The sequence below is a fragment of the Trichechus manatus genome, unplaced genomic scaffold (assembly GCF_000243295.1).
Source record: "Trichechus manatus latirostris isolate Lorelei unplaced genomic scaffold, TriManLat1.0 scaffold00027, whole genome shotgun sequence".
In the NCBI taxonomy this organism is placed as follows: domain Eukaryota; kingdom Metazoa; phylum Chordata; class Mammalia; order Sirenia; family Trichechidae; genus Trichechus; species Trichechus manatus.
In genome coordinates this window covers 21,148,182-21,175,631 of record NW_004443963.1, presented here as the reverse complement: position 1 = coordinate 21,175,631, position 27,450 = coordinate 21,148,182, and the positions used below count along the sequence as shown (strand labels likewise).

At 34.0% G+C, this 27,450-nt stretch overlaps 3 protein-coding genes across 3 annotated transcripts; 2 read left to right on the top strand and 1 right to left on the bottom strand.

Moving 5' to 3' along the window:
- Positions 1–463: 463 nt before the first annotated feature.
- On the top strand, positions 464–1,411 carry LOC101353042 (olfactory receptor 6C6-like). The gene has a single exon (XM_004374057.1). It carries the CDS (start codon positions 464–466, stop codon positions 1,409–1,411), a length of 948 nt encoding a protein of 315 aa, XP_004374114.1.
- An 8,427-nt stretch (positions 1,412–9,838) lies between these two features.
- Positions 9,839–10,774, bottom strand: LOC101359615 (olfactory receptor 6C6). Its single transcript, XM_004373922.1, has one exon. The coding sequence runs from the start codon at positions 10,772–10,774 to the stop codon at positions 9,839–9,841; it is 936 nt and encodes a 311-aa protein (XP_004373979.1).
- Positions 10,775–24,103: 13,329 nt separating this feature from the next.
- On the top strand, positions 24,104–25,201 carry LOC101359354 (olfactory receptor 6C6-like). Its single transcript, XM_004373921.3, has one exon. The coding sequence runs from the start codon at positions 24,209–24,211 to the stop codon at positions 25,145–25,147; it is 939 nt and encodes a 312-aa protein (XP_004373978.2). The 5' UTR covers positions 24,104–24,208; the 3' UTR covers positions 25,148–25,201.
- Positions 25,202–27,450: the final 2,249 nt, after the last annotated feature.

Below are 27,450 nucleotides of genomic sequence, written 5' to 3'. Positions count from 1 at the left end.
TGTGTGTTACTGTTACATGAGAAACTATCTGTTCTGTAAGCCTTCACCTGAAGTACAATAAAATATTAAAAAAAAAAAAAAAAAAAGAAATTAGCTAGATTCAGAAATAGGGAAAAATAAATATTTAGTCTATAGGGATAAAGCATTTGAAAGATGGGTAATTAATACTTTCCGAATTGCAGAGCTAAAATCAAATGACGGATAAACTATGTGTTAAACAGAAGTAGGACTTATTCAAGTTTGGACAAGGAAAGAATCTTTCAGCGTTCTTACAAAGATGACTGATAAATTGGAAGATATATTCATTTTGATGGACTCTAATAAGTGGATTTGTGAAAATATTTGCATATAGGTAAGTCTCTAATATGGTTCTTTCTGAGTGAGAATGAAAAAAAAAAAATCTCTTCTTACCTGTGATATTATTACCTTTCACTTTCTGTGGATTTGATAGGAAAAAAGAGAAATGAAGAACCAATCAATGGAAATAGAGTTCATTCTTCTTGGACTGACTGATGATCCTCTGCTGCAAACTGTGATTTTCTTGTTTCGCTTTCTCAGCTATATTTTGAGCCTGATGGGGAATTTAGTCATCATCCTCCTCACCCTGCTGGATCCCCGCCTCAAGACTCCAATGTATTTCTTCCTCCGAAATTTCTCCTTTTTAGAAATTTCATTCACTACAGTCTGCATTCCACGGTTCTTGACCACCATTTTGACTGGAGACAAAACAATTTCCTATAATGGTTGTGCAATTCAATTATTCTTTTTCCTTTTACTAGGAGTTACAGAATTTTACCTTCTGGCTGCCATGTCCTTTGACCGCTATGTTGCCATCTGCAAACCCCTGCATTATCCCATCATTATGAGCAGCCGAGTGTGCTACCAGCTTGTACTCAGCTCTTGGGTAACTGGATTCCTAATCATCTTCCCCCCTTTGGTCTTGGGACTCCAGCTGGATTTTTGTGCTTCCAAAACTATTGATCACTTCCTGTGTGACACTTCTCCTATCCTGCAGCTCTCTTGCACAGATACTCAATTAATAGAATTGATGGCCTTTATCTTAGCTGTAGTGACACTTGTGGTCACATTGTTGTTAGTGGTCCTCTCCTATACATACATCATCAGAACTATTCTAAAATTCCCTTTTGCTCAACAACAAACAAAGGCCTTTTCCACCTGTTCCTCACACATGGTTGTTGTCTCCATTACTTATGGGGGTTGTATTTTTACGTACATGAAACCATCAGCAAAAGAAAGGGTGACTTTAACTACAGGTGTCGCTGTGCTCAATACTTCCGTTGCCCCTTTACTAAACCCCTTCATTTACACCCTAAGGAACCAGCAGGTGAAAGAAGCCCTCGAGGATATGCTTCAAAGAGTTTGTTATTTTCAAAATGAGACAGAATTTTGACATAAATAACATGCTATTGAATGAGAAAATTGAATACAATTTTCAATTACATTAGTTCAGATCTACTTCATTTTTCTTCTCAACAATTTTTCATATTGTGTTTTCTATATCTGCCTCTTCACCCTTCTATGTTCTTCTGAGTAGATCTTCCTACTGTCTAGTAGTAAACTGACCTCATAAGTCCATAATATTAAATTTCATCTTTGCCTAGAAATATATCTTATTATAAATGATACTTTCATGTACTGAATACTTTGTAAAAATAGACCTTGATAAGCACACTTAGTTAATTATATCTCTATATCTATATATATGCACTGAATCTGCTCTTAAGCAGTTTTCATTGCTAGAACTTTAGCTTGATACAAACACAGAACCTGATGATTATTATCTACTGTAATTAGTATTATGATAGAAAAGAGGTAGAAAATCTGTTTAATTTTAAAGGTCAGCTTAGCTCTCTCAAAGGAATCATCACTAATGCTGAACCTTGAAAGATAAGAAAATGAAAGGTTCAAGGGTGCTATAACTAGGGGTATAAAAAATGCAAAGAAATGGAGATACTATTGAAAAAGTTTCACGCAAATAATTACAATGATTAAGAATATGGTATTTGTAAACATAAACTGTTGTTGTGTTGGGTAGACATAATTGAACCCCAGGCTGTAGTTCTAATTGCTTAAATTGCTTTATAGTCTCTTAGACTTACAAATGATAGTGACCCATTTAAGGTAAAATTTACTGAAAACTGGGTTTTGGGATTTTTCCATATATTTTAAACAATTTGCAGACTAAAAATTTTAATATATTCTACTTGAGTCAATTTTGATCAATTTTATTATTAATGTATGTGTTACATACAATGCCATACAATTATTTTAAACCAAGGCATTTGGGTAACAAATATAAACCTGTGTAACAGTAAAGAGAACATTTATATCATCTTAATTAGTTCCCTTTGTCTCTCCCAGCCATTTCCTCTCCACCATTGGATTTAGGCACCTATTGATATCCTTTCAGTTGCTATAGATTAGTTTTGCCTTTTCTGGAATTTCTTATAAAAGAAACCATACAGTATGAAATTTATGTCTGGCTTCTCTTGCTCAGCATAGTGTTACTGAAGTTCGCCCATTCTACTTCATGTATCCATATTCCATTCCTTCTGACTTACTTAATTTAGCAGAATCTCTGGTGCCCTTTGCCATTGCCAGCTTTCCCTTCCCTACTCTAACACCTTGGTATTCTTCTTTGCTAAGGAATATCTCCACAAGACTAAATTATTTTCTCTGAATAGTGTGAAAAGTGAATTCATTCCATATTCTGAAATACCAGTCCGTGAAAGCCTGTATCCTCCCATAATGTCCTTTTGAAATAATCTGCCCCACAGCCTAGTCAAGTTGATTAAAAATTAATCATTAAACTTATAAAGAAATACTATTCACCATTTTGTTGCTCATTTCAGGGCTCCATATCAGCCCCAAATCGACTACGTCTCCTTTTTTTTTTTTTATACGACAGGCTCTAAGACTCAACCTGCTTTTCTCTTTTGTGTTAGCAGCTCATTGGATCTTTTGATGTTTTCACCCATAAAAAGTTGCTGTAGAATAGAAGGCTATTTTCCTCTCTCCTTCTCTCTAATAGCACCATCATTGACAAGTCTATTTGCTTTTACATTTATATGGCCAAACACACGTGGGATCACAAAATATTATGATCATAGGAAATTACAAAATTTACACATTCTATAAGCATGAGTTCTGTGTAAGTTAGGGTTCAGTCAGGAAACCAGAACTGCTCTAAGTACTTTGGAAATAAAGGATGAAATACAGGAATTAAAGTTTTAAGTATTTTGGAAGAGCTGGGAGAGCAAAAGTCAATAAAGTTGCTGCAGAAAGTTTGAGCAAGAACCTAATACCGACGATCTCGGGGTGAAGCTTGCAAGAGAATTTTTCTGAAAAACTTAGTGGAAAGTGCCAGTGACTCAAACCATCTCTGAAACAGACCCTACCAATAGTCTTAGCAGTGACTCAAACACCTGCTGAGAAGCCATTTTGAATCTCACCTCTGCTTCCCAGTCTGGCTACAAATATCAAGTATCTCTGGAGAATAATAACTGCTACACAAAGTCCTCTCATTGAAAAACTATAAATTAGAACCATACAGGGAAGGGGATTCTGGGAAAGGACATCTCAGTTTCTCTTCCTATTTAGAGAACAACTAAGATGGCCATAAGTGATGTCAAGTTGAGAACAGGCGATTCAATGCAGATTCTTCAAAGATAACCAAAGTCATAGTTTTCAGAAGTTGCAAATCATTGCGTATAGCACTGGCACTGCTCAAATCATGATGCCAGTGTTGGGGTAGATGAGATGAATTTCACACCTTTTTATTCAATTTTCCTCAATTACGTAGGACATATTTGAAGTTCCTGGTTGTTATGAGTACATAATCCATGAAATACTTTCATGCTACTCCAGACTGCTATGGCAGCCTGATAGGAAATGAAGTTCTACAGGGCACAGGAGATGGGATTGTGATAGAGAGAAAAATTAGAATAAAGACTAATAAAGGTAGGGAAGTCAATTACTTAATTTGCCCGTGAGACTAGAGCAGATCTAAATGTTAAGCTCTGTATTTACGTCCTTGGAAGAAAAAGACTTCTACTAGAAGTTCCTCTAGGATACATTTTTTCACTCAGCAAATCTCAGACCCCTGGAAAAAGGTCTATGCTTGTTCATTCAGCACTTCATTACTTCAACAGAATGTACAGAGCTGTAAGTATTGCAATGACTATAGAAATGGTCATGATAGACATGCTCCTCTTGGCAATGTGCGTTTAAGTTTCTTCCATGTATTTTCATGTTTTTTTTTTAAATACATCCAACTATTGAAGGACATCTTGGCCGTTTCCAATTTTGGCAATTATGAATAAAGCTGCAATAAACATTTGTGTGCAGCTTTTTATGTGGACATAACTTTTCATGTCATTTGGATAAATACCTAGCCACACAATTGCTGGATCAACTTGTAAGTCTATGTTTAGCTTTATAACAATCTGCCACACTGCCTTCCAAAGTGGCTGTACCATTTTGCATTCCCATCAACAAATGAGAGTTTTTGTTGCTCCACATCTTTGCCAGCATTTGATGCTGTCCATATTTTGGATTTTAGCCATTCTAGTAAGTGTTTTCAATAGCCTTATATACGTATGAAAGCTGGACAGTGAATAAGGAAGACTGAAAAAGAATTGATGTCTTTGAATTATGGTGTTGGCGAAGAATATTGAATATACCATGGAGTTCCAGAAGAATGAACAAAACTGTTTTGGAAGAAGTACAGCCAGGATGCTCATTAGAACTGAAGATTGCGAGACTTCGTCTCACATACTTTTGACAGGTTATCAGGAGTGACCAGTCCCTGGAGATGGACATCATGCATGGTAGAGTAGAGGATCGGTGAAAAAGAGGAAGACCCTCAACAAGATGGATTGACACAGTGGCTGCAACAATAGGCTCAAGCATAACAATGATTGTCAGGATAGCACAGGACCAGGCAGTGTTTCATTCTGTTGTACAAAGTTGCTATGAATTGGAACCAACTCGACGGCACCTAACAACATAACAATAACAAGTAGGTATGTAAGGAGTCCTGGTGAAGCTGGTTGAAAGCACTGTGCTGCTAAGCAAAAAGTCAGTGGTTCGAACTCACCAGCTGCTTCACAGGAGAAAGATGTGGCTGTCTGCTTCTGTAAAGATTTACAGCCTTGCAAACCCTATGGGACAGTTCTACTCTGTCCTATAGGGTCACAATGAGTCAGAATCAACTGGAAAACAGAGGATCTGGTTTTTGGGTTTAGTAGATAGGTAATGGCATCTCATTGTTGTTTTGATCTGTAATTTCCTAATGACATATGATGTTGGGAATTTTTTCATATCTTATTTGCCATCTATATATCTTTTTTGGCAAGGTATTTCTTCAGACCTTTTCCTCATTTTGTAAGTAGGCTGTTTGTTTTCTTATTGTTGAGATTTAGGTGTGTTTTTTGTTTGTTTGTTTGTTTTAATTTTTTAAATATACCTTGGATTCAAGTCCTTTATCAGATATATGTATCTTTTTTTCAGACTGTGGCTTATGTTTCATTCTCTAAACAGTGTCTTTGCAAAACAGATATTTTTAATTTTAATTAAGTCCAAATTATCCAACTTATTTTTTCTTTTGTGAATTATGCTTTTGGGGTTGTAACTAAAAAGTCATCATCAAAGCCACCTAGATTTTCTCCTATGTTATCTTCTAGAAGTTACATAGTTTTGCATCTTATGTTTAGTTCTTTGATCAATTTTGAGTTAATTTTTGTGAAAGATGTAAGGTCTGTGGATACATTTTCTGCATGTTGATGTCCAGTTGTTCTAGTGTTGCTTGTTGAAAAGACTAAATTTTCTCCATTGAATTGCCTTTCCTTTGTCAGGATCAGTTGACTATATTTGTGTGAGTCAATTTTTGGGCTCTCTATTTTGTTTCACTAATCTATTAGTCTATATGACACTGTCTTGATCACTGATGTTTTTTAATAAGTCTTGAAGGGAGGTAGTGTCAGTCCTCTAACTGTGTTCTTTTTCAGTATTGTGTTGGCTCTTCTGTGTCTATTGCCTTTCCATATAACTTCAGAATCAGTTTGTGGATAGCCACAAAATAACTTGCTGGCATTTTTATTGGGATTACATTGAATCTCAAGTTGGGAAGAATTGGCATCTTAATGATATTAAATCTTCCTATCCATGAACATGGAATATCTCTCCATTTATTTAGATTTTCTTTGATTTCTGTCATCAGAATTCTGTAGTTTTTTCATATAAATCTTGTACATATTTTGTTAGATTTATACTTAAGTCTTCCTTCCTTCCTTTGTTTCTTCGCTCCCTGCTGCTCTCTCTTCTTTTTTGGTACTAATGTAAGTGTTGTTTTTTTTTTTATTTTAGATTCCAATTGTTCATTACTGGTACATAGGAAAATAATTAAATTTTATATATTGACTTTGCATCCTGTATCGCTTATTAATTACAGGAGATTTATTTTTGTTTTGTTGATTGTTTGTGATTTTCTACATTACTGATCACTTTTATTTCCTCCTTCTCAATCCGTATGCCTTTTATTTCCTTCTCTTGTCTACTTGCATTAGTTAAAACTTCCTGTACTACGTTGAATAGGGATGGTAAAAGGGAGTTTAACATTGTAAGAATCTGCCAAACTGCTTTCCAAAGTGATTGTAAAATTTCACTTTTCCAGTATAAGTGAATTAAAGTTTTGGTTGCTCTATAGTTAGTGTGAAAAGATATTTCTATTTTTACCATTCTAAAATGAATATAGTTGTATCAAATAGTGATTTTAAGTTAATTTTTCTAGTGAGTAATGTTATTCATTACATTTATTTTCCCATATATTTTCTCTGGTAAACTGTTTAAATGTATGCCCATTTTCATTTGGATTATTATTTTTTCTTTATTGCTTTTTAAAAATTTTTTTAATGTATTTTAAATACAAGTCCTCTTTCAGATAAGATGTGTGATTTATAAATATTTTCTCCAAGTCTGTGGCTTGTCTTTTTATTCATTTAACAATATTTTTGAAGAGCAGAAGTTCTTAATTTTGGAGTCCAATTTATCATTTATGTTTCTGTTACAGTTGTGATATGCCTAGGTCAAGGTCACAAATATTTTGTCTTATGTTTTCTTCTAGAAGTTCATTCTTTTATGTTTATATTTATATCTATGATACATTTTGAGTTAATTTTTGTACATAGGGTGGGGTATGGAGCATCGATAATAATTTTGCATATGGATAGCCTAATTTTTCAGCATAATTTGTTGAAACCAGCCACCCAAAACAAACAAACAAAAAATTGTTAGACTCAAAATGTCAACAGTGTCAAAGTTGAGAAACTCTGATCTAGACATATTAGATTTTTTATGCAAAATCATTATCAAACCCACAAAAGAATATGAGCTGTAGAATCCCTAGGGTCTTGGCTGTCTTTAAACTAGTAAGTTCCACCTGGATGCATTGACTTTGGTGTAAGTCAAAGCTACCTCTGACGTCAGGACAAGAGAAAATTACATATCTGCTGCTATATCTTTCCTTATCAGCAGTTATGATATTGCACAATGACTCTTCTGTCATGGATTGAATTGTGTCCCCCAAAAAATGTGGGTAGCAACTTGGCTAGATCATGATTCCCAGTATTGTATGATTGTGTTATCTGATGTGATTTCCTTATGTGTTGTAAATTCTACCACTATGATGAGATTATATGTGATCTCCTCATGTGTTATAAATTCTATCACTGTAATGAGGTTATACAGATGAGGTTGACAAGATTAGTGTCTTAATGCAATCTCTTTTAAGATATAAAAGACAGAAGCGAGCAGGGACACCTGGGAACCTCATACCACCAAGAAAGCAGTGCTGGGAGCAGAGCGCGTACTTTGGACCTGAGGTTCCTGTGCAGAGAAGTTCCCAGACCAAAGGAAGACTGATGACATGGACTTTCCTCCAGAGCCGATGGAGAAAGTGTTCCCCTGGAGCTCATGCTCTGAATTTGGACTTGTAGCCTACTGGACTGTGAGAGAATAAATTTCTTTTTGTAAAGCCATTCACTTGTGGTATTCCTGTTAGAGCAGCACCAGATGGCTGAGACATCTTCCTTCTCAAAACTGAGAATTAGTTATAAAAACAATTTCAACATTGTCATCAGCAAGATTAAAATAGTGAATTTTAAAATGTTTCTTTAATTTCCAAGGTGTAAATTTGATCCTGTGATTGAAACAGAATCAGAAGAATTAATTTATCTTTTCAAAAGTCATCATCTATAAGCTAAATATGTTACTATAAATATCACTTTATCATTAGCTATCAAGGTATTGCAAAAACTGAGTGGGAAAGTATAGTAATTGACATAAATTAGGATTTAATATAGCACTGTGATAAATAAGAAAAAATTCCATATTGCTTTAAATTAGAGAATGAATAAGTATAGACAGTTATAACATCCATTATGTCAACAAGAAATTAAAATCAATTTTATTCATACATGAAAATGTCTTAAGAATATGATAGTGACAATGACAAAGATGAAGACTGATAAAAATGAAGACATGTTGGTCCTGGCAATGTGAGTCTGAAATCCATGACTGCCAGCACAACCTGAGGAAAATTACCTAGAATCATTGGACCTGAGTTTCCCTAAGGATGAAATAAACACATGAAAGGGGATTTTCATACAGAAGATCAAATGATGCTATAATTTTATACTATAAATAGATAATCAAAGCCTTTAGAAAATGGAGAAGAGATTTGAATACGGAATGAAGAAGAAATAGATTTTAAAAAATCAGGCTGTTTCAGATCTTCTGAAAAAATTAAATCTCATATAATCAAAATCAAATGTAGGGGCAGATTGTTTCTCTAAAGGAAGTGAAAAAAATAATTCAAAATGAAAATGTAATGGTCAGATTTATTGTCTTCTCTACGTTCATAAGCACATCAAGTATCAGTTAAACTACATTCTTGAATTGTTCAAGAGGACTTAACAATTCTAATAGCATATATTGACTGAACTCTGAGGTAGGGATTAAATTTCTCCTACTTACACAGTAAAAAATTGAGACTTAAAAATTCTGAGTAATTTGTGCACTGTCCCACAGTGTATATGTGATGAAGACTTTGCTGAACACATGCTGAATATCTCAAAATAATCTTATAACCATTAGACATATCACCTCTTCAAATTCATCTTGCTATTGAACACCTCTGTGTTATTTGCATATATTTATATCCGAATTTTCTTTCCTTTTGTATATTTTTAGACTCAGAATAATTATTGCTTTATCCTAGAAAGCCTCTTTCATCTCTAGAATTACTTAGAAGCTATCCTATGTGCCCTATAATATTTTTCTATATCTTTAAATAGCGCTAATTATATACACTGTATAGCAATATTTGCTTTATGTGCTTATCTCTTTTGGGGAATGGAAGCTTCTTTAACTTAAGGATAGAGCCCCTCACAATATCTGGAATAAGATAAATATTCAATAAACGTATGCTGAATTAATTAACAATTTACACACAGCAGTTTACACTTATACAAGGCAAACTTTAATCAAAGTCATGGTTTCTCGAAATGAATATGCCTTAAGGAGATGTAATGTTATTTAAAACTTGGATTAAAGCTTTGAAGGAAGTAAGTTTACTGCAGCAGAGTGAAATGTTTTAACAAGGAAGAGTAAAACGTAAGAATTGAGCTACAAGATTTTTCAACAAGAATTTCTTATATGTCATAACTGATGAGGTAGAAAAACATAATCAGAACACATGTATGAAATTTTTTTCCCCAGTTTTTCCTGTAAGGTTGTATTTTGCATTGTATTTTTTAAATTACTTTTTTGAAAAACACAAAATCTTCTGTAATACATCCCTGAAGACTTCTTTTACCTGCTGGTTTCTTAGAGTGTAAATAAAGGGATTTAGTAAAGGAGCAATTGAAGTATAGAGCAAAGCTACACCTTTGGATACAGTTACTCTTTCTTTTGCAGATGGTTTTATATACATAAAGATACAGCTACCATAAGTTATGGAGACAACAATCATATGAGAAGTACAGGTGGAAAAAGCTTTGGTCCTTTGCTGTGCAGAGGGGAATTTCAGAATGGCCTTAATGATGTAAATGTAAGACAGAATCACCAACACCAAGGTGACTACAAGTGTCATCACAGCTAAGACAAAGGACATCAATTCTAGGACATGTGTATCTGTGCAAGATATCTGCAGGATAGGAGAAGTTTCACAAATAAAATGATCAATTATTTTGGAAGCACAGAAATCCAGCTTGAGTCCCATGATCAAAGGGGGAAAGATGATTAGGAAACCAGTTACCCAAGAACTGAGTATAAGTTGGTAGCACACTCTGCTGCTCATGATGATGGGATAATGCAGGGGTTTACAGATGGCAACATAGCGGTCATAGGACATGGCAGCCAGAAGGTAAAACTCTGTAACTCCCAGTAAAAGGATAAAAAATAATTGAGCCACACAATTATTATAAGAAATGGTTTTGTCGTTAGTCACGATGGTTATTAGGAATCTGGGAATACACACTGTTGTGAACAGGATTTCCAAAAAGGAGAAATTTCGGAGAAAGAAATACATTGGAGTCTTGAGACGCACATCTAGCAGGGTGAGGAGGACAATAATTAAGTTCCCCATAGTGCTAAACATATAGTTGAGAAAGAGAAAGAAGAAAATCACAATTTGTAATTGTGGGTCATCTGTCAGTCCCAGGAGAATGAACTTTATTTCCATTGATTGGTTCATTTCTCTTCTGTAAGCCTTATCAAATCTACATAGGAAAAGAAGAACAAAATTAGAAATATCAAGTTTTTTTTAACCTAAAACACGGAAAGAGATAACTCATTCGTAAATTGTTTCTCCAGTCTGAAATTCCAGATGACACATAAATATATGCCAAAGATCAATTTAAAATTCCTTCTAATCCTTTATTTCTCTTTATAACATTCCTGAGAATTTTTTTCCTTAGAACTTGAGTTTTTGGTCAGTATGAATTTTAGCTAGTCATTTTCGAAAGGACTTTACTCTGCATGTATAATTTAAATAGAAGAAGCATATGAAATATTTCAATTATATTTTTTATTTATGCTTAAAGAAAACCAATTTGAGCAATTCCTATTTTAATCTGTAAACAATTTTGAGTTCCATTTTATGATACTTTGTTCAAAATTACTCTCAACGGAGTTCTCAAAATTTTTATACATCTTGACATCTTCACCTTTGTATTTTTCATTGTACTCTTTCCAACTCTGAATCTATTTATTCATAAGTACATACTGTTAATTTATTTTAACAACACAAAATGGAACATCTCTTTTAAGCTAAATTTTATTTATGCACATACAGTTAAAAATATATTTTATAATTATTCTTAAATCTTATCACGGACAATCTTTTCAAGAAATAGTGGAGAATATCCCAAATCTAAATAATTAAAAAAGAAACTTAAGTATAGTTAAAAGCAAACCAAGTTAAAAAAAAAAAAAAAGCTTCTATTATCCTGATCTCCTTTTCCTTTCAGGTTTAGATTATTTGTAATGCCAGCCTCCATTTTTTTATAACTGTGAAAATTGCACTAAGTTGGTTTGTCTTTTTAAAATGAGACTCAAGGTGACTTTTTAAAACCAAAGTTTAGGGTTTTATTACGATTACTGTGCTATTCAATGATTAAGGCAACACTGATTTTCAACATGGCATTTTAAATAGTTTAAGATCCTAATTTCAATAGTTTTGATTTTTTTTTTTTCTGTCCTGAGACTACAACTTTATTATTACCAGTTTTCTTGATTGGCTTGACCATATGCAAATAAACAGTCATTTTCCAGACTATAGGACGAATGTAAAAGTCAAAACATTATGAAAACAGAGAAGAAAATATATTTAGATAAAATATATAGTAACTTCGTTTCTATTACCCTTTTAGAATGTTTTCCTAAATGTGTCTACATAATTTTGGCACATTGTTTATAAAATCCTGAATATCTTGAAATAATATTATTTCTGATGCTTTCTACAAGAATTCAACTTACTTCCATGTTATGTTATCCCCATTACATTAAACATATCGGTCTACTTCCTTATGTACATTATCTGCAAACGTTTATATAAAATGAAGAACTAAAGATAAATTCTGGAAAACTTGACACTCTCTTTGTTATTTTTATTCTTGTGTATTTTTCCTTATTAATATCACTACAGCTGCTAAGTGGTCTCAAGCTTTTATTGTACACATATATATTTCAGCCCTTGTTATTTTGAAGGCTTCCCTTTTTGCTCTACTCCTGGCTTAAAAGAGTTTTCTAGGAGCCAATCAATCAATCAGTCAATCAATTTCTGTGAGGATGTGGGTTTAGCAGACTGCTCTAGAGCTGAGCGATCTCAAATTCTAGTTTCGAGCTGCTCATTGTTTTTCCTTATCCTTTCACCCAGTGCGGAGAAAACGAAACATAGATGCAACACTGTATGATTAAATAGATGGTAACATCTGCTCTTATATGTAATCATAAAATTACTCTTCCATTACAAAGATTTATAATAAGTGACAATTCAGTAGTGAAATTTAACTCAGTGAATTGGGTTTCTTGTGCAGTTATATTAGTTTCTGATTTTGAAGTTAAAATTATAATAGACTTACCTTTTTGGAATCTGTTGTTCTTCCATGTGTGCCTAGCAGAAATGTGTATAACATAATTAATGATGATTTTACTCACTTTTAAATTTTTAAAAAGACCATTGTATTTCATTCTCCCAATAGGGAGATAAATTATCCATTTTTGTGAGAAAAGACAAGGTGTGCGTATTGGGCTGCTTCAAACATTGCCCACTTTCCCTCAAATTCCTACTCACTACAAAGCATGGGACTCAAGTATCAGTAATTTCAATGGACATCCATCTTCTAAGCTGGATGAGTGGAATTTTGTGAAATTTTGTTCTTAATAACTTCCATGAAAAGTGTTAAAACTGATATTGTTGTCATTCAAAAACCTCAAAATAGATACATATTCTTAAAAATGAAATAAAAAAAGGGAAGTGGAAAAAAATCAGAAAATTATATGATGAAAGGTAAGCAACTCTTCCAAGTAAAGAAACATAACATTAACCAAGGTACCCTTTCAAAATGTTGCAGATTTATCATTTCCTACTCACTACACCCTCAAGAGATCCTGTTGAAATAAAAGAAAGAAAATCTTCTCTGGGAGTTAGTATTCCAAAAGTATTAATTATTTGCAAGGAAGTACACTGTTATAATCGACTTAAAAAAAAAAAAAAAAAAGAAGCTGAAGCGAAAGTATCCCAGAGGAGTATCATAAATGATTTAGCAAAGCAATAAAATATGTTAGAAGGAACATCAGCAGTTTTATCGTCCTGGGACAACACTGGAAAATCTTAGCTGGTTTACACCAGCAAGAAGCATTGCCTTTCTTCCAATAAGCAAAAGAAGCAATTTTAGACTTTATTGTAAACCATTTTAAAGTGAGGCTTTGAATGCCTTATTGGTAGCAATTGTTTGATTCTTAAAGTGCACTGATTCTTATCTATTAAATACATTTTTATGTTAATGTCCAAAACTGGAAACAATTCCACTGTCCTCAGTTGGTGATGGATAAACAATTGTGGTATATCAAGACCATGTAAAACTGCTCCACAATAAAATGAACTAGTGATAAATAAAAAACACAAATTAATCTTAAAAGCACTATGCTACATGAAAGAAGCCAGATATAAAAAAACAACATATTGTATGATTCCATTTATATAATTCTAAACCAAAAATCAAACCAGTTTCATCTGAGTTTATTCTGACTCATAGTGACTCCACGTGTGTCAGAGCAGAACTGCGCTCCATAGGGTTTTCTTTCGTTTAATAATTTATTTCATTGTTGTTATTGTTGGAATGGGCACAGCAAAACATATACCAATTGAACAGTTTTAACATGCACAATTCAGTGACATTAGTTACATTCTTTGAGTTATGCAATCATTCTCACCCTCTCTTTTCTGAGTTGTCCCTTCCCCATTAACATAAACTCACTGCCCCCAAAGATTCCTATCTAATCTTTCAAGTTGCTCTTGTCAGTTTGATCCAAGATAGATAGAACTTCAAAGATCATAATGGTCAAGGCAGACATTCTTTATTAGTTAAACTATTGTTTGGTTTTAAGAAGACTTCAGGGGATATTACTGGTTTAAAGTTTAAAGATTATCTCAGTGCAAGTTTCAGGGGTCCATCCAGCCTTCATGGCTCCAGAAAATCTGCAGTTGGTAAGAATTTGAAATTCTGTTCTGCCTTTTTCCTCTTTTGATCAGGATTCCTCTATAGAATATTTGATCAAAATGTTCAGTAATGGTAGCTGGGCACCATCCAGTTCTTCTGCTGTCATGGCAAAGGAGGCAGATGTTTATGGAAGCAATTAACCACATATCCATTTCCTCCTCCTATTCCTGGCTCTCCTTCTTCCTCTGTTGCTCCACGTGAATAGAGACGAATTGTTGTGACTTGGGTGGCTCCTTGTGAGCTTTTAAGACCCTAGGCACTATGTAACAAACTAGGAGGTAGACAGAAGCATTAAACACGTTGTTAGGCCAGTTAACTGGGATGTCCCATGAAACCATGACCCTAAACCTCCATACTAAGGAATCAAATCCCATGAAGTGTTTGGTTGTACATAAGTAACCTCAGCAGCTACTCTTTCTTTCTTTCTTTCATCATCATTGTAAATATATCTATCACACAGCTTGTGCCAATTTGACTTTTTACAAGTGTACAACTTATTGACAGCAATTACAATAATCAGTTGTGCACCTTACCCTTAATCAATGCTATTTTTCCATCGTCATAAACAGGAAGTCAGTATTCCATAAACAATAAACCCCCCTCCTCCTCCCTACTGCCCTTGGTAACCATTAACAAACTTTGGTCTCTATATATTTGCCTTTTATTGTCTTTTTATATAAGTGAGGTCATACAATATTCGTCCTTTTGTGATTGATTTATTTCACTCAACATACTGTCTTCAAGCTCCGTCCATATTACAGCGTGTATCAAGATTTCCCTTTTCTTATCGGCTTAGTAGAATTCCATTATACATATGTGCCACATGTTGTTTATCTATTCATCTGTTTTTAAGTATTTAGGTTGTTTCCACCTCTTGGCTCTTGTGAATAGTGCTGCAACGAACACGGGTGTACAAGTATCTGTTTGAGTCTCTGCTTTCACGTCTTTTGGGTATATACCTAGGAGCAAAATTGCTGGGTCATGTAGTTGTTCTATTTTCAGTTTTTTGAGGACCCCTCATACTGTTATCCATAATGATTGTACCACTTTGTATTCCCACCAGCAATAGCTACGGGTTCCAATTTCTCCATATCTTGGCCAAAATTTGTTATTTTTTGGGTTTCTTTTTTTTTTTTTTAATCTTAGCCATCCTAGTGAGAGTGTGATGGTATCTCATTGTGGTTTTTATTTGCATTTCTCTGATAGCTAATGACGTTGAGCATCTTTTTATGTGTTTGGCCACCATTTGAATGTCCTCTTTGGTGAAATGTCTATTCAAGTCCTTTGCCCATTTTAGGATTGGGTTACTTGTCTTTTAGTTATTAAGTTGTCAAAGTTTTCTATACACGAACAGTAAGAAATCTGAAAGACAAATTAGGGAAACAATTCCATTTACAATAGCATCTAAGAGAATAAAATACCTAGGAATAAATTTAACCAGGGATGTGAAGGACTTATACAATGAAAATTATAAAACACTGCTTAAAGAAATTAAAGAAGACCTACGTAAATGGAAAGAGGTTCCATGTTTATGAATTGGAAGACATATATTGTTAAGTTGTCAACCCTACCTAAAGCGATCTATAGATTAAACACAATCCTGATCAAAATTCCAACAGCCTTCTTTACAGAAATGGAGAAACCAATCCTCAACTTTATATGTAATGGAAATCGGCCCTGAACAGCTAAAGCAATGTTGAAAAAGAACAAAGTAGGAAGACTCACACTTACAGATTTTAAAATATATTAAGCAGCTACAGTACTCAAAACAATCTGGCACCGGTATAACAATAGACACATAGACCAATGGAATACAATTGAGAGTCCAGGTATAAACCGACACGTCTATGGTCAACTGATACGGGTGCTAAATCCATTCTATGGAAAAAGAAGAGTCTTTTCAATAAATGGTGTTTAGAAAAGAAGATTTCCACATGCTAAAAAATGAAACAGGATCCATGCCTCAAACCATACACAAAAACAAATTCAAAGTAGATTAATGGCCTAAACATGCAAACTGAAACCATAAAATTCTTAGAAGAAAAGCAAGGGCAACACTGTCAGGCCTAGCCTTTAACAGTGGATCATCTAATATAGTAACAAAAGCACAAACAGCAAAAGTCAAAATAAATAAATGGGACCTCGTAAAAATGAAAAATATTTATTCATCAAAAGACTTTACAAAAAAAGTGAAAAGACAAGCTACTGACTGGGAGAAAAATGTCTTCAGAAACTTTATATCCTATAAGCATCTAATATCCACAGGATTTTCAATGGCTGATTTTTTAGAAGTATCCAGACCTTTCTTCTGAGGCACCTCTGGGTGGACTCAAACCACCAACCTTTTGGTTAGCAATGAGCCTGTTAACCATTTGCACCAACCAGGGACTCTAAGGCCAAACTACAGGGATAGAAATCTGTCCAACATTTTCAGGTTCTGAGGGTGAGGAGAAAGAGTTGACTACAAAGTGTCATGAGGGAACTTTCCAGGATGATGGCAAAAGTTTATATCTTGATTGGGGTGTTGGTTACATGACCAGTATGTTTGCCAAAGTGCATCAAACTATACAAAAAAAAAGAATAAATTTTACTGTTCTTAAATTATACTTCAATAATCAATTAAAATTATTTGGATACCAAAAAAAAAAAAAAAAAAAAACCAAACCCATAGCCGTAAAGTCAATTCCGACTCATAGCGACCCTGTAGGACAGAGTAGAACTGCCCCATAGTGTTTCCAAGGAGCACCTGGTGGATTCAAACTGCTGATCATTTGGTTAGCAGCCGTAGGACTTTACCACTACACCACCAAGGTTTCCTGTTTGGATACAATTCGCCTCTTTTTTTAATATGCTGTTGAGAAGATTTTTTAGATTAGATCTGTACTATCCAATATGATAGCCACTAGCCACAATTGACTACATAAATTTAAATTTAAAATAATTAAAATTAAGCTTTCGGTTCATCAGTTGCACTGGTCACACTTCAAGTGCTCCGTAGCTACATAGACTAGTAGCTACCATATTGGACAGCAAAGTAACATAAAATTTCTGTCTCTGCAGGAAGTTCTATGGGACAACACCAAGTTAGACAATTGACTTTCAGCATTTGTTATTTTCTAATATATGCATTAAATGCTACAAATTTTATCTAAATGCAGCCTTGACAGTCTTCTCACAATTTTGATATGCTACATTTTATTATCATGTATTTAAAATTTTTCTCTTTTCATCGTAATTACTTATTTAATCAGTTGTATATTTAGCAATATATTGCTTAATTTCCAAAATTTGCTTACTTTCTAGTTGTTTCTTTTTGTGTGCTTTATTAATTCTTGCTTAATTCCATGGTTATTGAAATCATTCTCAGTAAGAATCTAATTCTGTGGAATTTATTGGAACTTGCTTCATGCTTAGCTTATGGTCAATTTTGTAAATGTTTCATATGTATTTGAGAATAAAGGGCTTTTTTAAGTCATGGGATGCAGTATTTTTTATTACTGAAGAGTTCAATCTTGTTAATAATATTTTAAAATCTACAGATTTGTTTTTCTGCTTATTTTTGATGGACAGATATATAAACAAAACTTAAGTTAAAAACCTTATTTCCAAGCCCAGCTCCGCACTACTTAACAGTACTGTCACCACCTAGTTAATTAATATAAACCAAAGAAGCCAAACCCATTGCCGTAGAGTTGATTCTGACTTCTAGTGACCTTATAGGATAGAACAGAACTGCCCCATAGGGTTTCCAAGGAGCCACTGGTGGATTCGAACCACCAATCTTTTGGTTAGCAGCCGAGCTCTTAACCACTACACCACCAGGGCTCCTAGTTAATCATACCAGTATTCATTTCCTTGTTTGTCAAAAAGAGATAGTATTGTTGTATCATGGAGTTGCTTTTTTGGCTTTAATGAGATAATATTTGTGCAGTGCTTAGCACTTAATAGTGGACGGTACCTAGTATAATTTACTTATATATTTAAATATCACACTATTAATCTAAGGAATACAAAAATAAGGAAACAAACTTGGAGAATTAAAATAACTTTGTTGCCATACACCGGAATATATTACTGGAAAAAATCGTGATCCCCACAGTCATTAAAATCAAAACCCAAACTGGTTGCCATTGAGTCGATTCTGACTCATGGTGACCCTATAGCATAGAGTAGAACTGCCCCGTAGGGTTTCCAAGCAGCGGCTGGTGGATTTGAACTGTTGACCTTTGGGTTTACAGCCATAGCTCTTAACCGCTGTGCCACCAAGGCTCCACACAGTCAATGGCCATAAGAATTTTAAATTTCACATCTGCCCATGGTCCTAATTACCACATTAATCAGCTCCTTCTTAGCACACTAATTAAAACAAAAGTCAGAATAATGTGAATAAAAATCCTGCTAGTGATAAGATGTTGTTAGTTGCTGTGGAGTTGGCTCTGACTCATGGTGACTCCATGTGCAGCAGAAAAAAAAGTTGATGGTTGATATACTTGAGACCATTGTTGAGGCCACTGCATTTTGAATCCCTCCCAACAAAGAGAGCTCATCTTCCAGCACTATGTTGGACAATATTCTGTAGTGATCTATATGGTTTTCATTGGCTAATTTTCAGAAGTAGATGCCCAAGCCTTTCTTCCTAGTCCGTCTTAGTTTGGAAGCTCCACTGAAACCTGACCAACCATGGTTGACCCTGCTTGTATATGAAATACCAAAGGCATAACTTTCAGCATCATAACAAAATGCAAGCTACCACATTAGGACAAACTGACAGACAGGTGGTGGAATGATAAGATAGGGATAAAGTGATATATTTGTAAATAATTCAACGGACTGTAATAGGTTGATAATAGCCCCCAGAGATATTATGTCATAATCCCTTGAAGGTGTAAATGTTACCATACTTGGAAAAAGGATCTTTGAGGTATGGTTAAGTTAAGCATCTTGAGGTGGAGGGACTATCCTGAATTGTTCCATGGGTCATAATTGCAATCACAAATGCCCTTAAAAAGGAGAAGAGAAATGAGATTTGATATACACAAAGGAGGAGATGGTAATGTGACCACAAGGCAGAGATTGGATGATGCAGCCACAGCCAAGGAATGCCACAGAAGCTGAAAGAGACAAGACCTAGATTGTATCCTAGAGCCTTTGAAAAGAGAGTAGTCCTGTTGACATCTTGACTTTGGCCCAAAGAAACCAGTTTTGGACTTCTGGCCTCCTGAACTTTAGAAACATAAACTTCTGTTGTTTTAAGTCACCCAGTTTTTGGTAATTTGTTAAAGTAGCCACAGAATATGAATAGACTGATCGATGAAAGAAATGGTAATATATGCATCATTTCAGTATCACTAATATTAATACAAAAATGTCCATTCTTAAGGACATAAGAAAGGAGAAGAGTCTTTCATTTCCTGAAACATGGTCACCAAGTCTTTTGAAAAGAAAAAGAAAAAAAATTCCTGGAACACAAGGCCTAGAAGTGCTTAAGAAAAGAAAAGAAAAAAATAAGAAAGTCATAAGATGAATGGCTGAGTTAGTGGAAAAGAGAAATTTGCACTGTCTGGAAAGATAGACAGTGAGACTGAGGCCTGAAACAGATCCCCACAGGAAGACATGAAATATGTATTGATCAGGTATTGAACTTTACTAGACCTCCTAAAATGGGAAAAGGTAGCAAAATTTTTTGTCCCATACATGGTGGTTGGTCATTGCGCATGCAGATATATTAAGCTAAAACCAGAAAAAGCCATTTCCTCAAAAACTGAATAAAAAAAATAAATCTACTTCAAGGAGATAAATAGTGATGCTAACTTTCCTTGACCTTAGATATGGATGGAAGGGAAATAAAGCTTTTCTTATAATTTCTGCTCTTATTCCCACGTTTCGAGGTATTCGGAAGTAGTTTGCATACTACCCACGTAAGTTAAATACCACCAACTCAAAATGTATGTAACATATGGTCCCAGTGATGAGCAGCCAGTCACTGAGCAGCTGCCAATGACAGTCCTCCTGAAATATAAACCTGTTGCCATCCAGTTAATTCCAACTCACAGCGACCCTACAGGACAGAGTAGAACTGCCCCACAGGGCTTCCAAGGAGCAGCTGATGGATTCAAACTGCTGACCTTTTGGTTAGCAGCCAAGCTCTTAACCACTGTGCCACCAGGGATCCCTCAAATATAGACACAGACAAATTCTAAATAATGTGACCTCACAATAAAATACCTCATATTACATGTTTAACAGGCCACCAAGTAATAGCAAGCAGAAACAATAATTGCTGAATAGACTCACAAAAACTAAAGAATTTGAATGAATTTACCCAAAGTATACTGAAGACTGTTTAATAGTGTAATGAAATAAAAGGGGAGAAATCTATTTAAGTAAAGAGACTATTGAACAGGAGAATTTGAAAAAAAAAGGATTTGTTGAAATTAAAGTAAAAATAATTGAGATAAAAATTAAACATATAGGCTACATGGATAATTGACATATTTGTTAATAATAAATAAAATTGAATACCATAAGTATGCACTGATATAAAGTAATTAATGAATAGTTGAAAGCGTTATGCAGATTGAGATATTCATAGTATTCAAAGTACCTTCCTACAAAATAATTATTAATTACAAACATAAAACAGCAGCTTTATGGTAGAGAAGCCTGTCAATCACCGCATTATTCAAGAGGTAGAACTCAATGAAAAGACAGAATCATTTCTGTGATCCTGGTGCTGAAAGCAAATTAATGGAATCTAATCAGGCAGAAACCTCAGAAAAACGCAAGGGAAACTAGAGTCACAGCAATTAAATGAAAATGTAATTCTGAATTATGTATATCTTTTTTTCTGTAAACAGGTAAAAATTGAGTGTGATTGGAGGATTGCATGTTATTAATATATGAATGTTAATGTGCTACTATCCTAATATTAATTATCAATGGTTTCATTTTATTATAGAGTAGATTTTTTGGGGGGTTATGGAATGCATACTACAGTATTGAGCAGGAAGTAGGACATCAAATGATTTAGAACAAAAAAAAAAATTTCTTTTTCATTATTTGTAACTTTTCTTTAAGTTTCTTTAAGTTTGAGATTGTTGCAGGATAGAAATAGTAATAAATAGAAATGATTTAAGTACTTTTTCTTAAGTATTGGAGTGGGTACCAAAGAAGTTAATAGAATCTTAATATATTGCTTAATGGAGACAAGAGACAGGTTCCTGTTTGAGATAAAGCCTCTGATCAGTAGAATTACTCATATAGACCCAGGGGAGTGGAATGTTCGAATCTTGTTGGCATCTCATATAAAGATTAAATCATTTCTGGTTATCTTTTGGGAGAATGACCCCTCAGCTTTGTGTTTAAGCCATTCACAGTTTCATGGGGGGGGGTTTTTTTTTTTTTTTTTTTTGCATATAACTCATAGGTCCCGAACACCAGTCTCCGCGGGAGATTTCTTTTGCTTTCTTTCTTTAATTTCAATTAATCCCCTTGAGTCTCTTATGAGCAAACTGATAAAATTGTAGCTTTTGTTAGTGCACAATTGTACACATAGTCATTCTTTGTTACAAAGAGTGGGTTCCTTTAATCTGAGACTTTTCCTAAAATGTCCCTCTCTTAGAGCATTATTTCCATTTAAGTGTAAATATTTAAGGAAATAAAATCAGAAAAATCTTATCTGGCAATTAGAAAGAGTATTCTAATTGAATTATCTGTAATAACTAGGTCCTGTGATTTTTGTAGTGTATATGAAATTGGGAAATATTAACAGATGCATATATTTTCCAAATTACCCCTCTACTTTGAATCCTTCTCAAAAGAAGCATTGAAATTAAATTTCTTATTCAAATAATGGAATGTTTTCTAATATTATAAAAGTGACAATATTCATCATTTATTATTTGACTTTTGTTTATGACGTATATCCTTAAAGAAGAAAAGATTCCAACATATCTTGCATATGGTAAGTCACTTGTAATTTGAAGTATATCCCTAGATCAAAGATAAAGGCAATTCTACAAGTACAATAATAATCACCATTGACATCCGAATCATCATATATATTCTATCTTTATGTTGATGCAGCACTCAAAGCTGCCTGATTTTACAGGGATTGATATAAACTGTAGCATTATAGCTTTTTTACTATAGGTAACTGTGATCATTCTGGAAATTTTGAAGAGTAAAAAATAGTATCTATTCTGCAGATTTTTATGAAACCAACATCTAGACTTGTTATCTAGCCACATGATGTTAGCAAAAATTGTTTGACTGACTCAGAGTTTTCTTTCCCACTGAGTATAGAGCAATACTGGGGTTAAAGAGTTGACAGTACATATATATATATATATGTACATTTGATAAATAAACACTCATGATCACTCATCTTTTCATCTTTTCAGTAGTCAAGGAATAGAAGAAAAATTGCGACTATCCTTGAGTTCTGATTTTGAGGTTTACCCAAATCAATACTTGAATCTATCATCAGTCTCTCTATTGCTCTCACTCTCTCTCTTTTCTAAAGCGAAATGGAAATAGAAGGGACTGCTACCTATAAAATATTGGGGGAAAAAGCCACTTTAAAATAGGAGCTCTGTATATTTCTTTTCAATAGCTATCATTCAAAACAAAAACCAGAATTCTTATAAGAAAATAGATGTATTTGGTACATTGAGTAGAGAGTGACAAAAAATGAAATTCACAAAAAACTAAGAAAATTCTTATATTCAAGAATGGAAGAAATTATTTTTATTCATGTGAGAGGCATAAATTAATAACCTGTGGAATGATTTTAAAATGAATAAGGTATTTTGCAAATACACTAATTTAAATACCATATGAGACTGTAAATTAACTTTGACATTAAATATAGATGAATGTTTGGATAGCAGGTCCATATCTTCCTTCAAATAAAGATAAAAGCTCTCTTCTCCACCATAGACATCTATACAAGACATCTATACTGAACATAATGTATCCAATCAGCAATTTAACAAATAATGGGCCTACTTATCTTTAGAGAAAAGACCTACTTATGGATTTAAGAACAATAAAGATGAGTGCCAAAAATAGTATAAGTAAGATCATAGGTGACTATAGACTATCACTTCAATATTAGTCTTTGGATAACAAAAGTGTTTGATTAAATTACTTACTCCTAGTATTAAAATCACCCACATACTTAGACTAAGAAGATAAAAGTATTTATTGTGGTCTACACAACACAGGAAAAAATAATATTTAAGAATTTATAAGTCATCTGAATCCAAGACAAAGATCAAGTCAGAAAATAACTGACTGTTTTTTTTTGTTTTTCCTGTAGCTACAGTTTTTCTTGCAATTTGTTTAGACTTGAGAAATTACTAACTGAATTACTAACTGTAACTGGAAGATATTTCAAAATGTTGAGTTTAAATGATTATGAGAAGACTATTTGGAACCAGTAAAAAATAAACATTAAAGAAAAAATAAATCAAAAGAATAATGAAGCAGTACTACATTGGAGCTAAAGGATTAATGTCATATATTGGAGAATCTCAATCATAGTCAGGGAAAATATGTAACTGCCAATACTTCTATACGTTTCATAGATTCAAAAAGTTTTCTCACAAAACAAAAATTGTTGAATATGCATTATAAATTGACACTGACAAAATTCTCTAGATTTTATAAGAATTTATTGCAATAATTTATTAAACATACACAGAAAATACATAGAGGATCCTTCGGTTGATCTATACTATAATTTTAGTTATCATCTGCCTTGTTAAACTGCAACAAGTATTTACACTTGTTTACACTTCTGGATTTCAGGTTTTTTTCCTGATGGTAGCTTTAAAAAAGTCTTGTTATTTCTGCTTCTTGAGTTGTTTCCCAATGTCAAGTTAATAGGACTCAAAACAGAAATGAAGAACCAGTCGAGGGAGATAGAGTTCATTCTCTTGGGACTGACAGATGACCCACATTTACAAATCGTGATTTTTCTGTTTCTCTTACTCAACTACTTTTTGAGTGTGATGGGGAACTTATCCATCATCCTCCTCACCTTGCTGGATCCTTGCCTCAAGACTCCAATGTATTTCTTCCTCCGAAATTTCTCCTTCTTGGAAATCTCATTGACAACAATCTGCATTCCTAGATTCCTGACAAGCATTGTGACTAAAAACAAAATCATTTCCTACAATGATTGCACATCTCAATTATTCTTTTTCCTCTTAGTAGCAATTACAGAGTTTTACCTTCTGGCTGCCATGGCTTATGACCGTTATGTAGCCATCTGCAAACCCCTGCACTACCCCATCATTATGAGAAGCAAAGTGTGCTACCAACTTGTACTCTGTTCATGGGCAGCTGGCTTTCTGAACACCTTTCCACCATTGGTCATGGGACTGACACTGGAATTCTGTGCTTCCAAAGTAATTGATCATTTCATGTGTGACACTTCTCCTATCTTGCAGATTTCTTGCACAGACGCTCACTTCCTAGAATTGATTTCATTTGTTTCAGCAAGTATAACACTTGTGGTCACATTGCTGTTAGTGATTTTTTCCTATACATATATAATCAAGACCATTCTAAAAATCCCTTCTGCTCAGAAAAGAACAAAAGGTTTTTCCACTTGTTCTTCCCACATGATTGTAGTCTCCCTTACTTATGGTAGCTGTATTTTCATTTACATGAAGCCATCAGCCAAAGAAAGGGTGACTTTATCTAAAAGTGTAGCTGTTATCTATACCTCAGTTGCTCCTTTACTCAATCCCTTCATTTACAGTCTAAACAATCAGCAAGTGAAACAAGCTTTCAAGGATACCCTCAAAAAGATTTTTATTTTTTTCAAAAAATGAGGAAAAACAAAATCTCAACAGAAACAATGAATAAGGCTTTTTTGTTCCTTTGTTCATGTTGACTTAATCTATTCTCTCAGTAAGTTAAATTTCTTATAACATTTAAACAAATCTACCCACACAATACAGTCTCCTGCTTCTTTTTATGATTAATATTTCTTGCTGTGTTATAGTAAGAATTCTGCCTTCAAATTTTCACAGATTTTAACTTTCTTTTAATCCCAAAGACTTGAAACTCCCGTTACCTGAAAAAAAAAAAAAAAAAAAAAATTAATGTATCCTGTATAAATTTGCCTGGATAAGTGTACTTAGTTAACCTCCATTTATTATAGGTATACTTTATCCCAGGTACTGCACTAATGAGAACTTTTGTCTTCATTAGAATGTTACAGTTTACTACGTGAGAGACAAAGAAACAAGCAATTATCATAAAGTGTGATTTCTCTTATGTTAGACCTATACACAGAATTGTGTTCTCATAGTAATGAATGTGTGATTATTTCAGTGAATCAGAAATGCAGCTTAAAAAAGGTGTAGTTTTTCTGACAGTTGTGACATATAGGAAAGAAAGAATAAAACAATGTTATAGGCATGTGTATAACAACATGTACAATGTTTGGGGCACGAGGACATAGTTCCAGTGTCACTAGCTAGTATCACTAACTTGCTAATTAGAAATGTAGACTTTTGAGCAACCAGCCAGGTATAAATCCAGACTAACATGTGAGCCTGGTCAAATTTCTCTTTTTTCTAACTCTGTTGCTAAATTTATCCATTTATGAAATAGATGGAATAACAGCTCTGACTTGATCAGGTTATTTTGAGAATGAAATGAGGCAGTATGTATAAAGCAATTCTAGATCAGCACCTGCCCCGCAATGAGTTATCAACAAGTGTTAGCTTCCCTTGGAGGGAAAGTCTGTCTCAGTTGTGATAATATGTAGCAAGGGAAGAAAAAGAGGCAGGCTTCAAACCATAAAAAGCTTGTATGGCATGAAATGTACCAGGACTTAATCTGGTTGGCCTATAAACCTGAAAATTTAGTGTGAACAGCTTATTGAGTTACAAATTCCTTGTGTCTCATACATAAAACAACTCTTTAAATCATATGGAATAGTCTAGAACATGGACAGTAGGTTATTCTGAGGCAGACGTTTCATATGAGGATTTCCTTTTTTCAGTATAAACATCTATGTGATCAGATTTTTATTTTATAAAGATTGGTCTGTCAAATGCGCTGAGAATGGATTTTCAGATGTTTGGAGTTAGGAAGACAAGTTAGAGGATCAGTGTTTTAACTAAATGAGATATTTTAAGAGATAAAAACACAATAGTGGCAGTGGATCGAAAGCTCATGGATTGAACTTCAGAGACTGTGGGGATATGTGCCATTAAAATATGGATGTATAAAGGCCTCTATGCTGCACAACATGTTGAGACTTGTCCCCAACATGTTGAGATTTGTCACGACTTGTTTTCTCAAACCTATTGTCTGATTGGCTTGTTTACCTGAATTCCTCCTCCCTTGCCTGAAACTTATTGTTATTCACCCAAAGCCCATTGTTCTGTTATTTGCTTCACTGTTTGCTGTATTGACTATAAAACAAACTCCTGGGACTGAAGCCGAGGTTCGACTCCTCAGAGTGACCCTCCTGGCCCCAGTTCTCTGTAAGAGTTGTGGCATTGGTTATTGTCTCTGCCGCCCCAACAACCGTCGCTGCTGTGACAAGAGATGTTTAGGTGATGAACTGAGGTTACACTGTTGAACATGTGCATGTCTGGGATAAGTGAAAGAAGATTATTAAAAGAAAAAAAAAAAGATTTTTTTTGGGCTCACCCTGCAGTCCCCTCTGCACACAAACACCCATATATCTAATGTCTTTTAAAAGGGAAGTTTTCTTAATATCTGTCAGATCAAAAAAAAATCACCTACAAAACATATGGGGTCCTATATTGGATACTATTTGTCATCAGAGGCATATAAGTGAAGAATTCATTGGAGTGATTGATGTTGTATCTATTATCTATGTGGCCCTGAATAGAAATCATTTTAATTTGATCTGTGTTCAAATTACTTTTACAATCTTTCAAAGCAACAATTTTTAGTCATCTACCTTTCCTTGGCAGAGAGAAGGATATTAGTTCATGTGATTATATTCAAGGGACTGAGAACCTTCATCCACATAGTTTGTTTTCTCAGATACTCTTAAAAAATTACTAGACTCTTAACAGATATATGATTTGCAAATATTTTCTCCATTTTATTGATTGCATTTTCATTTTCTTAGTAATGTCCTTTGATG

Coding starts and splice junctions, on each gene's coding strand:
- LOC101353042 (XM_004374057.1), top strand. CDS start 464: ATGAAGAACCAATCAATGGAAATAGAGTTCATTCTTCTTGGACTGACT.
- LOC101359615 (XM_004373922.1), bottom strand. CDS start 10,774: ATGAACCAATCAATGGAAATAAAGTTCATTCTCCTGGGACTGACAGAT.
- LOC101359354 (XM_004373921.3), top strand. CDS start 24,209: ATGAAGAACCAGTCGAGGGAGATAGAGTTCATTCTCTTGGGACTGACA.